Source organism: Bos javanicus, chromosome 7 (genome assembly GCF_032452875.1).
Source record: "Bos javanicus breed banteng chromosome 7, ARS-OSU_banteng_1.0, whole genome shotgun sequence".
Classification (NCBI taxonomy): Eukaryota; Metazoa; Chordata; class Mammalia; order Artiodactyla; family Bovidae; genus Bos; species Bos javanicus.
The window spans coordinates 16,773,290-16,790,801 of record NC_083874.1 but is presented as its reverse complement, the minus strand read 5'-3'; the positions used below and the strand labels follow the sequence as shown (position 1 = coordinate 16,790,801).

The 17,512-nt window shown below is 44.3% G+C and overlaps 1 protein-coding gene across 2 annotated transcripts in view; it reads right to left on the bottom strand.

The window, feature by feature from the left end:
- HNRNPM (heterogeneous nuclear ribonucleoprotein M) overlaps nucleotides 1-12,926 on the bottom strand; it is a 40,060-nt gene extending 27,134 nt beyond the window's left edge. Inside the window, exons 1-2 of one of the 2 annotated variants that reach the window (XM_061422393.1) lie at nucleotides 12,747-12,926; nucleotides 3,844-4,013 (exon numbers count right to left, since the gene is read on the bottom strand). In XM_061422393.1, coding sequence (XP_061278377.1) covers nucleotides 3,844-4,013; nucleotides 12,747-12,859 — 283 coding nt within the window. In that variant the 5' untranslated portion in view covers nucleotides 12,860-12,926. The remainder of the gene's footprint in view (nucleotides 1-3,843; nucleotides 4,014-12,746) is intronic. The other variant, XM_061422392.1, reaches the window with a different exon arrangement.
- Between the last annotated feature and the right edge of the window lie 4,586 nt (nucleotides 12,927-17,512).

Sequence of the window (17,512 nt, the reverse complement as noted above, 5' to 3'; positions counted from 1 at the left end):
TAAAGTTCTGCTCTGCAGACTCACAATGTAGATTATCACTGAGAGCCAACAGACTTACTATTGGACTATACTTGCCCTCTGGGCCTCAGTTTTCTGTCAGCTGGAATTTGAAATTTACTTAAAGTGACGCATTCAATAAAAACAGAAGGATTAAGTGCTTAAGAAATCCTTGCTTACACAAGTTAAACTGACTGCTGCTACCCTTGAGATTGACTGAGAGTAAGCTGTACCGCTGGCCTTCTGTCTTCCTCACACTGCGCTCCAGCTCAGTCCTGCCAGGGTGCAGCGGCCCCACCTCCAGGCTGCTGGAGAACAGCTCAACTATGAGCTTTCCTTGGGCACACAGGACTTCTCTAAAACGGTGCATGACACCCTTCAAGTTTACAATTCCCAAAATCAATCAATCACCCTTTGCTCACAGAAGTCTTAATTTTTCGCCCAGACCTTACAGTCAAACACTCTTGAGATGTTCGTGTCTACCAGTATTTGTCAAGTGATGAAAACCAGGCAGTTGTGAGACTGTTCAGTCACTTGCAAACCTAGTCTGGCAGTCTCCAATTCAAATTTATCTTACATTGGATTTCAGTTTTTGTTTCAATCCACTCTTCAGTGTTCATGGAGTCATATGTTCCACATAATATCTCCATTAAAAATAAGCATGATCACAGGGACAAAGGAAAACATGAGGAGCCAAACAGGCTGGGTAGGGACTTTTACTTAAATTGAAAATAAAGTTCTGCTCCTAGATACACAATGTAGATCTTCTTGAGCCAACAAAAAACCTCTCTGCGCCTTCAGGACATTCAGAGCAGGAACAGGGAAGCTCAAGGAAGGGTGAGTTCAGTTCTGTGGGCTGTTTAATCCATCTCTCCCTGAATGGTTTATGATGCAAGAGGGGGCAGCGGAAGCAGCCTGGCACAGAAGGAAACAAAGCTCTCATACCTCTTCTCTTTAAAACCAGCAATGCTGACTGCATGACACTGCCACCAAACAAGCTTTGTGATCCCATCCAGGGGAAAAGGCACCAGCGGCCTGTTCACATAAGACATGCATTACTAACAGGTGCTCCGAGAATACTATTAAAAGCTAACAGAGAAGATACACCTGGTGTCCGAGGAGCAGGAATTAGGGAGGAGTACATGATGAGAAGGCTGTTAAAAGCTAACAAACAGAGAAGATATACCTGGTGTCCGAGGAGCAGGAATTAGGGAGGGGTACATGATGAGAAGGCTGTTAAAAGCTAACAAACAGAGAAGATATACCTGGTGTCCAAGGAGCAGGAATTAGGGAGGGGTACAAAAAGCTCCTGTCTTGCCATCTCAAAGCTACTGAGTTCTGAGATGCAGCTATTATATATTATAGGTAGTGCTGCAATGACAGAGCACTTTTCACATCTCTAAGCCGAGGACAACTAATTCTAGCCATCTCACTAGTTTTCTGAAAACAACAGGGGTATGATTTCATCAGGAACAGACCTTAAAATATAGACTGATAAAGAGTGGTTGGATCACAACAGCCCATTATTGTGGTTTGCCCACTTCAGAGACTGTCCTGAGAATAATACTTTTAGACTGTAAGAGCCTCTATCCCCAACTTTTTTCTCCCCTGTGCAATAACAAGTCTTCTAAAACCTTAAAACATTGCGACAGATTTTAAGAATATATTTCAGATTTCAAATAATCATTGAAACATATTTTTGTTTACCAAGACATGAATTAAAAGTTTTAAAAACCTCAAAATGAAAATAAGAACATTTGTACTTACATAAACAGTAATTTTCTTTTGACTTCACATACTGAATATAAGATTTACCATGAAAAGATTACCTTTCTCTTATGAATCCCTTTATCCACAATCCAATACTGCTAAAACTTAATTAAACAGAAAGGTAATTAATTTAACCTGTACAGGGGAGCGCTAAACAAGAACATTTTAAGGTTTATTAAAAATAACTCATTTACTGCACACCTGTAATTCTAAATTACACCACCAAAAATACACTGAAAGGGCTGAGCCAGGGCATTCATAGCAGTATGCCAGGGGAATATGAGAACCAGTTTGGAAGTATCCGAATAAACCACCAGGCTGGCTCCACACTTAATACAGTGCAAATAGGAAGTTGAGGTGAACTGCTTCTACATCCAGAAACGTCATGGCTGCTGCTGCTGCTACCAGCTTTAAGGCTCCCAAAACTGAATTACTGAATGGTAAAGCAGTAAAAATGTCACCTACTTTATCCATCATGTCCCAAAACTGGTTCACACACTCCTAAAAATGGAAAATAATTTGGCCTGCAATCTCTTACAAAGTTCTAACAATTGCATTTTCAAAGCCACATTCCTGGTTCTTGGAACTACTATACCTTATTATCAATGGATGTATCCATTCAGCGGTTCAACCAAATCGCAAGAACACAAATTTGGAGGTTATTCCAAAAACTAATTCGAATGAGACCCAACTGTGCTGTACAGAAATTCTAAGCTTTATTGAAGCAGCAGTCCCAAAAACCAAGAACACTGCATCTGGGATGCCTCGTGACACGCCCTTCAGACAAAAAGAAACTTCACTCGTGCCCTAGGAGCACTGGCAGGAATGATTTGGCTGATCAAGGCAGGAAAACAAACCTCACACCAGAACGTTTTTCCATCCATGTTACCTGGAGAAATACTACATGGGAGCAGCCTACATGACTGTACAGAGAGGTTCACAGTGCCTAATGCTTCTGGCATGTTGTGGTTGAATTAAATGATGGGACCATGATGGCAGTGGGCCGTTCATAATTTCAAAACCCAATGCTGGGAGCACCAGTACACATACCAAAATGGCCTATCCAAGTGGCATCTGTCTGTCACTGAGATGTTAATCATTTGACAAATCAAGCTCAAATCTCTTTACATTATGAATGCTCCAGAAAAACCAGTACCTTTCAGTCCTTCAAAAAGACTCCGGTTAAGAATTATTTGATTCTAGGTTTCCCATGGGGTAAGAGTGAGGGGAGACCTCCAGGCCTTTAGACAAATGGTTCTCTATCAAGTTTCATCTAAACCAGGGCTGAGCAATCTCTTTAGCCCTGTGTGCCACCAGCAGGGCCCAGAATCAGGAAAAGACGACAAACGCAGCAGAACAAGAGTGTGACGAGGAGGAGGACACACACGGTGTGCACAGGAGGCAGAGACAGAGGACACGGGGGCAGCCAACCGCCCAGGGCCTCCTGGTGGCAGCAGGGCTTCCGTTCCTTCCTCTGCCTCAACCAGACTCTGGACACCAGGGTTGGGACTGGTGGGTGCCTGAAGGCACCAAATTACACAGCGGATGCTTTACTTTGAGCTACCCAACTGCCGATCGAGTCTGTGTTTTCCTCCCCAGGGCATGGATTTATAATTTAGAATCTGAGCAGCACACGTTCCAGCCACCAAATTTTGATCCCAGGAAGACATCCGCAAAATTTAGACAAAGTACTACCTTCCCACCAGAATTTTAAAACAAAAAGGGAAAAGAAAAAAATTTCTCCCACCTAATAGGAAGAATTCAAAAAGTTTCCTTAATTCCCTAACAAAGAGGCTCCCCTCAAGTTTAATCGAAGCCCTGTTAACCATACTAAGCCAGTGAAATCATTCATAGGCCAAGGGATCATACAAATGCCCCCATCTGACACACAAGTGCATGACCACAAAAAAAAGGAAAAAAGGTAGGGTGGATGGGGACGGGGCTTAGCTCTCAAGCCTGGAGAGAACACATGCTCTACTCAGAACAGCTTCCACTGACAAAAAATAACCAAGGAATTAGGTACAGAGAAGATGACACACCAACCTTCTGACCCTACTCAACCACCAGTACCATTACCTTTTTCTTTAACCAGGTCTTTAAGTGACTGCCATTTCACATCAAAAGGTATGTTTGTAATGAAGGCTCTGTATCTTTTAGTTGGATTGGCATATGGCTCAAAGCGATTGCCTCCTCTTTTTATGTTTTTCTCCTTCCTCTTCTCATTCTGAGCAGGTCGTTCTCCTTCACTGAATTCAAAAGAGGAGAAAAAAACATTCACAAGTTAGCACAACCCAAAAGACAATATTTGATTTTCCAGGCAAATTATCCTGATTATCTCAGGCAAAGTTACATATAACACAAGAATATTGAGTCACTCAAACTGAAGTGGTCCATAGAGCAGAAAACTGCAGTAGTACACTCCTGAAAATCCACCTATCAAAAAAACCATTTCCAAGACAAATGTGCTTTCCTAGGCCTTTACACACTCCTGTGGGGCTCTAACATGTGGGGGGTGCGGAGGCCATCTCCCTACCTGAGGTGCTTTAATTCTAAGACAGTAACAGGAAAACAGAAGGGAAGATTTATAAGACTTCATGGAACCCCAAAGAGGTGGTACACATAGGCCCAACAAACTTCAGCCCTACAAATAAGTAAGTTTCATTGTGGGGGCAAAAAAAATTTTTTAAGTGGGAACGTAAAATGGTGCAGTTACTACAAAACAGTTTGGCAATTACTCAAAAAGTTAAAACATAATTACCAGAGGACCGAGCAATTCCACTCCTAGGCAGTTATTATTCACAGTAGCAAAAGGTGAAAACAACCCAAGCATACACCAAAAGATGAACGGAATAAACAAAATGTGGTAGATCCAGGCAATGAAATATTACTCAGTCATTAAAAAAAAAAAAAAAAGGAATGAAGTGCTGATACATGTTGCAAAAGAGATGAACTTTGAAAACATTATGCTAAGTGAAATAAGTCAGGCATAGAGAAAAAAAGGAGAGGTAAAGTTACCCAGGACTGGGGAGAGATGGGAATGGTGAGTTACTGTTTAATGGCTACAGAGTTTGTTTGGGATGATTAAAAAAAAAAAGTTCTGGAAATGGTGAGTGAATAGGTACAACACTGTACCTAATGCCATTAAATTGTACATATAATCATTTTAAGATGGTGAAATTTACATACATCTTACCACGATTTTTTTTTTAAGTTTTTTTTAAGGGAAAGAAACCTTTCTCTACTCAACTCCATTACTTTGAAGCTAGGGAAACTGAAGTCAAGCAACTCTGGTAGGTAAAAAGCAGGCTAACAATTCTTTAGTAGAGAAGGGTGGATTTTTTTTTTTTTTTTTTTGCGTGGACTTTCCTGCAATACTCTCTACCTTTGTGTGTTAGGTGCTTCCACGGAGTAGCATTTCTAAACCCTACAGGTACAAATGTGGCTTAGAGTGAGCAGGAAAAAGGTTCACAAAAAATGCAGGCTCCCAAAGGACAGAACCAGACAGGATGGAAGCCCGGGCCAAAGCCCAGGAACTGGCCAGAGTGTGTACACAGCCAGGGCAAGGCTGGGCCGGCTGAGCAAGACTGCTCCCTGAGCCCCCGTGATCACAGGCGGACACCAGTGAGAGCTGACCAGGAACAAGTAGGGAGCCAGCAGCCACAGAAGTCCTCTTGTGCATCAAGTCCAGCACTGTCTGCTTCCCAAGCCCTCTGCTTTTCTACCAGTGAGAACTGAGGGACTCCCACAACTACAGATTCCAGTAGAGACTTTGTGATCCATGACAAAAAGGCAAAGAAAACAAAAAAATCAAGACTATGGTATTGATGATTTACAAGACCACGTTTTTTAAAGTAAGAGTTGATCTTTATTCTAGGATATGTCTTCCCTGCAGTGGGGAATGGCAGCTGGAGGACTTTCTTTCAGTGTACCTGGAAAAATTAAAGTTAGCAACTTATTTTAGTCCCCAAGGTATTTTTTTAAAAACTGGTCCCTCACAGCCAAATACAAGTGTGCCAAATGTTAAGGAAAGCAACTTCCTCCATGATCTGATTGATACCAATATCAACATGCCATCAACAGACCTCCTTCACAAGGGCTGGCAGATGACAGAAAGGGATAGGGTCACACAATCCCTGGATTCCTAGAAATCTTTACTCTGTCTACCCAGGCTCATGACAGACTCTCCTTAGGCTGACTGCACACCATAAACACAGTCCACCTGTCTACTCCACAGGAAAGCCCAGCACCAGGGCTGCCAAACAGCACGCGTCCATGCGTCTTACCCTCAGCAGATGAGAAGGACAAGTATTACAATTAATAAAATGGAGATCAATTTTCATTTCATGGGCCTAACTACAGAGGGTCTATGGGTAGAAAAACATTGTAACAGAATTGGCTTCTTTTGAAGCCGAAATATTCCATCAGCAACATTAAAAAACATTATTCTGACACAGGGTCCATGACACAGTTACAGTTTCAGCCTGTGTTTTAACAGACTGCTCAACTCACCTTATAAATTACAAAATGTATAAATAACTCATTACAAGACAAAGGTAACAAAGTGTCTAGGCCAAATTCTGCCATGCAGCATTACTGCTAAGAATAAACTGCCCAATCTAACCACAGATGATGGGGATTTGGTTTGGGGTTAATCCACACCACAGGGCTCGCCATCCAGAAGGCAGCTCATGTGGGTTATGCCCAAAGTATGCCCACAGCACCACTATACCCAAATCCTTCTCCAGCTAATCATTTCCTCTCTCTGAGAAGTTTCCTCCTAAGTAAAACAGGTGAACTATCTCATCACTTGCAGTTTCTTAAAAAATTGACCTTTTCATAAATCTAATAATCATTATCAACTCTATTCTTTACAGAATAGTAGAGAACCATCCTCAAAAAAACCTCACATGACACATATTCAAGTACAGATGATATAACTGAACAAAATCCCATTTTTAAAAAATGTTCAATTTTCTCATTTATCTTCTAGACAGAATTAGGGGAATATTCTTCTAGCCCTAAAATACATGTAACACAACTGTAAACACCTTTTAGAAATACATTTTTACAGGTAGATTATCATTTAGCTACACTGACGAAAAACTGTTTTATCCTAAATACCCCAAATTTATGAGATTATAAATTCAAAATGTTAAAATACACCTACCATGTTATGCACAACTAGATACCCAGAAGAAAATTAACATATTCATGCAAAAACTTATACCTGAATGCTCGTAACAACATTATTTATTCCAGTTTCCCAAAAACTGGAAATCTAAATGTCTACCTACAAACAGGCAGAGATCAAGCTTCCCTGGTGGCTCACTAGATAAAAAATATGCCTGCAAAGTAGGAGATCCGGGTCAAACCCTGGGTTGGGAGGATACCCTAAAGGGAACTGCTACCCACTCCAGTATTGTTGTCTGGGAAATCCCATGGACAGATGAGCCTGGCAGGCTGTACAGTCCATAGGGTCACAAGAGTTGAACACCACTTAGCAACTAAATTCACCACTAACAGGTGAATGAATCAACAAACTGTATTCATACACTGAAATACTATTCAACAGTAAGTAATGAATTACACACAACATGGATGAACCTCAAAATAATTACACTCAAAGATACCAGACAGAAAAAGCGTACATATAGTATGACTTCACCATGTAAAACTGTGTGAGAAAATGTAATCTGGCAAACTAATTTACAGCAGGTTCTCTCAGCCTCAACAGTATGAACATTTTGGGCCAGAAAATTCTTTTGTTGTTTGAGCCTGCCCTATGTGCTGCAGGATCCCTGATCTCTTCCCAAGGGAGGCCAGAAGCAGCCCCATTCCTCAGATCTGAAGATGAAGATAAGGGGGGGAAAAAAAATCCCCAAGACACTTTCAAATGTCTCCTGAAGGGAAAGAAATCTCCCAATGAGAAGCACTGATACATACTGATGTGGAGAACAAACTAATAGTTGCCTGGAGGTGGGGGAAAGGAGGACTCAGGATTACCAAGGGGCAGCAAAAACTTCTACAGGTTATAACTGTATTATTTTCATTCAGTGATGATATCAAATCACACACTTCCAACCTGTGCAGTTTGTTGTGCCAATTACACATTTCTTAAAGTTTCTGCTGGTTTCTCAAATTCCAAATCTTACTCCAACATAACTTGACTTGTAACTGCTATATAAAGCTAACAAATTTGCAATCTTTCAAAGAAACTGAAGCTACCTAAACCAGCTAAATAAATGCCTTACCGATAGTCTCCTTGCTAACTTGCTTCCAATTGTCAATAAACACCCTATTTGATTCTGGTACCCAATTATCTATCTGAAGTTCTAAATAGACCCAGTATGTTAAAAACTTTTCCTGACAGTCTATAACCTAATTCCTAATACATCGATAAAGATAAGTCCAAAATACCTTAAGAAGCTTCTGAGTCAGTCAAGTAAGATTAATTATGATTAATATGGTTTTGGAACTGTTTTCCTGATTATACTCTTTGAAGATTGGTAACTTACCATGTCACTGCTCCACCGTACTAGAATTATACTTTACATAAGATCACAACTAAAAAAAAACAAAATACTGAGTGCCTAGTCCACAAAGAGCTGCTACATTCACTAAGTAAAACAGTAAATCCCTACCCTCTCTTACGCTTCCACAGGATTCCCATGTATAATGCTCTCATAACTCCTGGAGTTTTTCAATCAGGAGTGTAGTTTGAAACAGCAACTACAATATCTTGAAATCCTCACCACATCTCTTGAGGGAAAAGACCCCCCTCAACCTCCATATTCCCTTCAGAACTATCCCTTATATAGAATGAGTCTTCACAAAAATCCTTTCAATCCTGAACTCCACTAATGTATTGAACATGTAGAGAGCACCATTCTAGCTCCAGGTCTACCACTTAACTACCCACGTGAGTCCAGTTCTTTACCTCTATGGGTCTTTACCAGCAAAACCAGCATAACCTGTATCCACGCAGCTCACAGGGGTGTTGTGAGAATCAACAAGCAGCCTGACAAAAAGCAGCTTGATAAATGTTCAGCGCAGTTATCTAAGAGGGTAGTACCACATGTGACTAAGAGGTAGGGTCATCTAAGTCTGAACCCCAATGTTACCAGCTCTTTGCCAGGCCTCAGTTCCTTCATCTGCAAAAGGAGGTTACTATCCACACTCACAAGTTTAAAGGAGAAGCTGGCACACTAACTATGACGATGACGTATTTTTGTACCAAAAACTTTCTGGAGAATGATTCACTCCTTGCATTCTACCACTGCACATAGTGATTAGACTTTAAGCCCACTGGGGCCGTGGCTAAGGAAACCTAAACACTGTACTTGCTGTTTAGCGCCGTGTTTGACTTTGTGTAGTCTCTGACTCTTTGTGACCCCAAGGACTGTAGCCCACCAGTCTCCTCTGTCCAGGGGATTTCCCAGGCAAGAATACTGGAGTGGGTTGCTGTTTCCTTCCCTAGGGATCTTCTCGACCCAGAGATCGAACTCCTGTCTCCTGTATTGCAGGCAGATTCTTTACCACTGAACCACCAGGGAAACCTCCACTGTACTCATCACAGACTACCAAAACGGTAATTCAAATTTAACCTCACTGCAAAACACGGTAATGGAGGAGTCTATCTGAGAAGTCCCAAATGAAACAAGCAACCTAATCTTTGCAGACTAGTATCCCCCAGCCTAGCCTTGAATAAAATCAAAAAAGCAAAGAGCTAGCAGCATGCATTCCAACAATCCAGAGCCCCATTCTAATCCTGAGCTCACCATCAAACATGTCTCAAGATTATCAAGCATACAAGCACTTCTTAAAGTGCAGCAAACACTCAAGTTACCGCAAAAAGCACAAAGAATCTGGTTAAAAATTAAAAAAGAAAAAAAAAAACACTTAAAACGTCTGTTTACTGAGAGGTTTGCTGTGGAAACAGCAAAAGCCTTGAAGTCAAGATGGCCTCCCCCAGATTCTTAGCGTCAATTTCTTTAACCTGAATTTTCTCAATTGAAAAAAAAAAAACCTTTTCTTGACTGTAAAACAGTCTTAACACTAACCTTGCATCCCCAGAAATTTACACTAAATACAAATTTTTATTTTTAAAATAGCCCATCTCTCACCTTTCAGATTCGGCCACAGGTTAATCTGGAAGTGGAGTAGGTTAAGTCACTGATTTTAAATGTATAGTGTAACCTCTATTTTTAAACAATAAAAAAAAAAACCCCTAAGCCTATGTGTCCCTCTAAAATGAACATTTTTACCCCCAATACACTCTAACTCTGAATCTTGACTGTCCTTAGATGGAATGCATTTCTCATCAATATAAAAAAAAAAAAAACAGTCGGCTTACAGCTGGGAGAGAAAAGGGATTGCAAAACGGGCTGTGCTTTTCATGGTCCTCATGAAGCCTGCTGTCTCAGTGCCTTTTCAGCTTTCAGCACACTCCACTCCTGGTGGAGACAAAGGTGAGAAGAATCCAGTCTCACTTATTTCCCATCCCGCAAAAGTGGCTCAGCTGGTAAAGAAACCACTTGCAATGCGGGAAACCTGGGTTTGAAAGATCCCCTGGAGAAGGGAAAGGCTCCCCACTCCAGTATTCTGGCCTAGAGAATTTCATAGACTGTATGGGGTGGCCAAGAGTCGGACACGACTGAGCGACTTTCACAAAATCACAAAAAAGCTCTCAAGATAAAAATCTGAACTCCCTAGTCTGGAATTCACTGCCCACCAGCTGGCCCCCAGTGCTCCAGCAGTTTCAGTTCTTTATAAAGAAAGTAAAAGGAAAATGAAGTTCTTTATAAATATATATATCAAACATGTCAAAATCTTTGAAAACTCCTCTCTGCTTCTCTCCAATGATCACCTTTCATCCTCCTCCTCCTAGGGGAACACCTGGTTGCCCCCAACAGCCTAGGATTGAGGGAGGGGAGTTCCTCCAAGCTCCCCACACCTGTAATTCCTTTTACTTATATCAACTTTACTACAAAAATATCCATTGGTCCCTCCCTATGAGCAGGAAGACTGTTTTCTAAAGAGCTCTGCTTTAAAGGCTTCCCGAGGCAAAACACACACACACACACACAAAAACACCCAAAATACAAACTTTTCCAATGGCCCTACAAAATAGATCTAAGTGTTCCTAACTGCCTAAAATATTCTCTATTTCAAGAGTCTCAGACTGAGGTTCTCCCAACAAAGACTTTTTTAAATTTCTGAAACCTTCAGATTCTTTCTGAAGGCCCTGTTTTATGTTTGTCAAATGAATCAGTCACAAAATGACTATTTGGAAATGGACTGTGGAAAATGGGAAATTTGGAAAATGTACCCCAGATGCTATAATCTGTAACTAATAACTTCTCACCTAGCACGATTCTAGCAGCACTCCATCCTGTGATAACTGGTTTGAAAGAAAAAAAAAAAAAAAGGACATAAATGTATATCTTAAAGGCCTCCAAACATGGTCCTCAAATATCCTACCAGGCTCCCTTAAACAAGTTATTTAAAAAAGTCTAAATGAACACGTCCCTTTCCAGAGTTTTCAATAACAAAAGAGTTGGGAATACTTCTAGGATGCCTTTCTCTCGATTTCCAAGGACCAGTAACCACGGTATTCGGCTCCTCCCCACCTCAGGAGAGAGAGTTTTTAACAATATAGCTAGTATTTAGTGAGTGTTCATAAGCAAACTACTCTTAACTACACTCACTTTTAATCCCCATGAACTCTAATTATACACATTAAAAATTGGTGGGAAGGTAAATCCATAGGAGACAGAACGCATAGCACAGGTATCCAGGAGAGGTGAATGGTTAAGTTAACTGCTTAATGGCTACAGTTTCTATTTAGAGTGAGGAAAAAGTTTTCAGCGTGGATATTCGTGATGCTGCACAAAACCGCGAATGCACTCGATGCCACGGAATCATCCACCTAAAAATGGCTGAAACTGTAAATTTCACCAGGTTTTTAAAAAAATGTATGTGGGAAATCAAAAGTGTGCCCAAGCCTTCCCCTCACCTCCCCCTACAGTTGGCGGGCGAAGGCAAAACGTCTTTCCGCACCTCTCAGCCGACTGTAATCAGAATGAGTGGGGTTCACCAGAAACATAAGACGATGCTTTAACGCTTTAAGAAAACTTTCAAAACCGAGGACCTGAGACAGAGCCCCCAATAGGACTCGAAACAGGTGAACCCGCCTAATGATGCAAAATCTTCCCCTAGAACACGGAAAATGTTTCCCTTTTTCTTTCTTTCCTCTTACACTTTGTTTCTACGGATGAACACTGAGCAGCAGATCCGATCGCTCCACATACACCTACCGCGGACCTGGGGAGGAGCTGAGGGACTAACTCCCGGTCGGAGCTTGGGGCAAGGGGCAGTTCCGATCGAGGCACTTCCCGCGGGGCCGGGAGGGGGGAGGGGAACCGCGCGCTCCGGGGCGGAAGGGGGAGGGGGAGTCCGACCGTCCTCGCGGTCCTTCCCGATACCTACCCGCCTCCGCTACCGTTTACCGGGACCGACCGCGCGCGAGGTCCTGCGTGCGCACTTCCTCCCCTATCCCCCACTTTACGGATCGGGAAACTGAGACCCCGGACGACGGCGAAAAGACGGGAAGCCACGCGCCCAACCAAGGTCACCCGACAGGCCAGCAGGTCGCGGACTCCGGGTCTCGTCGGCTCTGGGCCCACGCGCCATTATCCTTGCGCGCAGAGGCCCGGCCTAAGGCCTCAGCTTCGGACCCGGTCTGGAGAGACCAGAGGAGCTGAGACCCGATGCCTGGGAGAGAGCGGTCCTACAGGCGCTCACGGGGCCGCCCGGCTTCACCCCTCACAGCCTGGGCCGCCTCCACCCTCGGCAGACTCTGAAGGGAAAGAAAGCCCAGCTGAGGCCGCGCCGGGAGGAGGCCCCAACAGATCTAACGGAGCCGCCGCCAGCCACCGCGAAAGCGCCCAGCCTGGGACAAGGAGCCGTAAAATACTCACCCTTTCGGGCCCGGAGCTCCGTTGCCGCTTGGCACGCCAGGCGCGCCGCTCTCCTCCTCCATTTTGGGCTCCGTCGCCGCCACCTCGGCCGCCGCTTCGACCCCTGCCGCCATTTTCTCCGCGTCTGGGCTTTGTGTGAGCGAGAGGGCTGCGCGGCGCTGCGCCTGCGTGCTCACGTGACTCGGGGCGACCAGTAACGCCTGCGCGCGCCGCGGCGGCCTCCGGTCTCCTTCCCTCTCGGCCCGGGCCACGCCCCTGCTCCGGGCCACGCCCCCGCCCCGCGCTCGCACGCACCGTCAGCTGTTATTAATTCATTCTTAGAACAAACTTCTTTCGCTCCTACTGGATACAGTATCCTCTCTCCAGGTGTAATTGTTGTTATTATGGCTCAGTCGTGTCCGATTCTTTGCGACTCCATGAACTGCAGCATGCCAGACTTCCCTGTCCTTCATTTTATCCCGGAGTCTGCTCAAACTCACGTGAGTGGGTGATCCCATCCAACCATCTCATCCTCTGCCAGATCTAATGAGGGAGGCATCTCTCCACCCGCCACACCTGGACCTCGTCACTCCCAGCTTTCTATAATCCGAGCTGGGGTAGAATGACAGCTAAAGTTCTGTTTCCTAGGCTATAAGGAGTTAGCCAGGCCAGGGTAGGACACTGAAGGGCCAAGCAGTAAGACAAATGTGCAAAATGTTAACAATGTCTCGTTAAGAAATTATCTCATCCTACACCAGGAATACCTGGGCTCAATCCGGCCTGAGAACTCAGTGCAGAGCCCATGGCCCAAATCTCTCTCACTAAACAGCCATCAACTAATAACAGGATGTCTAGCTGGAGACTTCCTTTGTGCTTATGAATGTTTGTTAAGTGAGTGCACAAGCAAGAAGCCAAACCTGTTGATAGAAATCACATGATGAAAGAAACGATTGGACTCCTTCCTGCCTGACCCTGGGTCCTTCTGCTCTGAGAGCTTGGCGCTGTCCTCAGATGGGTTTTCAGGGTTGATACAGGGCTGTGTTCTGGGGCAGCCACAGTGGCCTGGGAAGAGTCCAGAGCCCCCAGCCTAGACGCCTCAGGCTCCCTTCCCCAGCAGCCACCTCTCTCTCTGGTGTCTCTGGTACATTGAAATGTTTCACTGGAACTTGCAGCCATTCCCATATAACCCCCAAACTCTCTCTAAACTCACAAAGGGAAAGAGTTTTGTTGGTTTGTTCTTGTTCTTGTTGTCGTTTTACCCTCTCTCACTGAATAACTACATTCATCAGCCTCTGGGAAACTCTCTCACTTGCTACATCTTCCACCAAATTAAATACTTAATCCAGCCTGGTGATTCTGACCCTGGCTGAGAACTGCAGGCCCAGAGAATAAATTCAGTAAACCCAGCATGAGGCAGAGGCTAAGCCCCACTCACTCTTTCTGCTATGGGGGTTTTGGGGCTTCCTAGGTGGAGGTAGGGCTTCCCAGATAGCTCAATTGGTAAAGAATCTGTCTGCAATGCAGGAGGCCCTGGTTCGATTCCTGGGTCGGGAAGATCCGCTGGAGAAGGCATAGGCTACCCAGTCCAGTATTCTGGCCCGGAGAATTCCATGAACTGTATAGTCCATGGGGTCGCAAAGCTAGTGGTAAAGAATCCACCTGCCAATGCAGGTAGACGTAAGAGACCCAGGTTCGATTCCTACATCGGGAAGATACCCTGGAGAAGGAAATGGTAACGCACTCCAGTATTCTTACCTGGAAAATCCCTTGGACAGAGGCAGGCTACAGTCCATGCACTTGAAAACAGTTGGACATGACTGAAGCGACTTAGCACACACTGTTGAGGTGGAGGCTAGGCCCCACCCTCTCCTGCTCCCAATCCCAGTTCAGTTCAGTTCAGTCATTCAGTCATGTCCGACTCTTTGTGATCCCATGGACTGCAACACACCAGGCTTCCCTGTCCATCACCAACACCCAGAGCTTGCTCAAACTCATGTCCATTGAGTCGGTGATACCATCCAACCATCTCATCTTCCGTCATCCCCTTCTCTTCCTGACTTCAATCTTTCCCAACATCAAGACTTTTCTAAGGAGTCATTTCTTCACATCAGGTGGCCAAAGTATTGGAGTTTCAGCTTCAATATCAGTCCTTCCAATGAATATTCAGGACTGATTTCCTTTTGGATTGACTGGTTTGATCTCCTTGCAGTCCAAGGGACTCTCAAGAGTCTTATCCAACACCACAGTTCAAAAGCATCAATTCTACAGTGCTCAGCTTTCTTTATAGCCCAACTCTCACATCCATACATGACTACTAGAAAAACCATAGCTTTGACTAGACAGATCTCTGTCAGCAAAGTAATGTCTCTGTTTTTTAATATGCTATCTAGGTTGGTCATAGCTTTTCTTCCAAGGAGCAAGTGTCTTTTAATTTTATGGCTGCAGTCACCATCTGCAATGATTTTGGAGCCCAAGAAAATAAAGTCTGTCACTGATTCCATTGTTTCCCCATGTATTTGCCATGAAGTGATGGGTCCGGATGCTGTGATTTTAGTATTTAAGCTAAGTTTTAAGCCAACTTTTTCACTTTCCTGTTTCACTTTCATCAAGAGGCTCTTTAGTTCTCCTTTGCTTTCTGCCATAAGGGTAGTGTCATCTGTGTATCTGAGGTTATTGATATTTCTCCCGGCAATCTTGATTCTAGCTTCTGCTTCATCCAGCCCGGCTTTTCACATGATGTACTCTGCATATAAGTTAAATAAGCAGGGTGACAATATACAACTTTGACATGCTCCTTTCCTGATTTGGAACCAGTCTGTTGTTTCATGTCCAGTTCTAACTGTTGCTTCTTGACCTGCATATAGATTTCTCAGGAGGCAGGTAAGGCAGGTATACCCATCTCTTTAAGAATTTTCCAGTTTGTTGTGATCCACACAGTCAAAGGCTTTGGCATAGTCAATAAAGCAGAAGTAGATGTTTTTCTGGAATTCTCTTGCTTTTTCTATGATCCAGCGGATGTTGGCAATTTGATCTCTGGTTCCTCTGCCTTTCCTAAATCCAGCTTAAACATCTGGAAGTTCTCAGTTCACGTACTGTTGAAGCCTGGCTTGGAGAATTTTGAGCATTACTTTGCTAGTGTGTGTGAGATGAGTGCAATTGTCCCAATCCCAAGCACTTCTCAAACTTCTTGTCTCAGAACTCCTTTCTCTCCCCCATCTGCAAGCCCCTCCTCCTCTCATCTTGGCCCCTCACGGCCTTACCCTTGCCCCTCCCACTCAGAAATCTCTGATCTACTAAAATCCACCCTGCATACCAACCCTTCTCTGCTGGCCCCACTGGAATCTATCTCAGTTTAACGTCTTCTCCCTTCGACCTCTCTGACCAGAGTGGCCCTTGAACCAGAGGAAGCCTCACAAATCTCTGAATTCCCTTGTCCAGCAGGGCTCAGAGATAGCAGAGGAAGGTGACAGCAATCTGTCAGAATCATGGAGAGGAGTTCGAACACAAAGCACTGGGGACAAGAAGCCACTTCTCCTCTGATCCCTTCTCCCAAAGTGGGTGTGACTGGAGATCAGCCACAAGCCAGACCCAGGGAGAAGACAAACTCTCCACTATAGGCTGGTGGATGTAACCCCACCCTGACCAAGTTCCTGGGTTTTGTCATCGCCTGGGCTATTAATTCTTTCACACTTTGCTGTAACTGATGCTTTACTGTCTTTAAAAGAAGGATGTTTGAGGAATTCCCTGGAAGTCTGGTGGTTAGGACTCGGCGCTTTCACTGTCAGGGCCTGGGTTCAATTCCTGATCAAGGGCCTAAGATCCTGCAAGCCTCACAGCTTGGCCAAAAAAAAAAAACAAGAATGATAAAAAAGATGTTTTAAAATGTTGCTTAAAGAAAAAAAGATGTTGCTTTACCTCACAGCCCATATGAGGAAGACCTGAATTTGATCTCTGGGTTGGGAAGATCTCCTGGAGGAGGGCGTAGCAACCCACTCCAGTATTCTCGCCTGGAGAATCCCCATGGACAGAAGCGCCTGGTGGATTACAGTCCATGGGGTCACAAAGAATCGGGCACAATTGAGCAACTAAGCACAGCACAGCACACAGCCCATATTGAAAGCTTGCTATAAATAGCTTATTGTAAAGAACAAGAGATGATGCTATTAAAGTACACATGCAGTCGTAGGCTCTGCCAAAGGCTCTAAAACTTGCTCTCTCTTTGCTAGAGTTAAGAGTCATGAAAGACAGCCTAGCACCAAACTACAATTTTCTCTTTGATGTCATGGAAAGTATTGGAAGAGGTTTGCAAGGGAAATAGCTTTCTCTCTTCACGATAGCATACCCTGGGGCCTCTTTACATCATCCAAAGGGCACCACATTCTAAAGCTGGCCTGAGGGGGTGGGTGCCAGTCCTATGTAGAGGGAGACGCTACAGAAGCAAGAAAGGCCCCAAATGACGACAGTTAATGCCTGAGGGTGAGCCTGTTTCCGCAGATGCCTCCACGTGATGCTCATCTTTCTAACTGCCTCTCTCCTACCCCTCTGCCCCTCAGTCACAGGGCTCCATGCATAACCCATCTGCCATGCTGCTCCTCCTACATGCCTCTCAGGTGCCAGCTTCCAAGCCTCCACCCCTGCATCCCCGCTGGCCTCCCCGGGGCAGAGGGAACTTTACTTTTAGGGCATGCGTGCTCAGTCACAGTCATGTCCAGCTGTTTGTGACCCCATGAACAGCACCATGCCAGGCTTCCCTGTCCTTCATTATCTCCCAGAGTTTGCTCAAACTC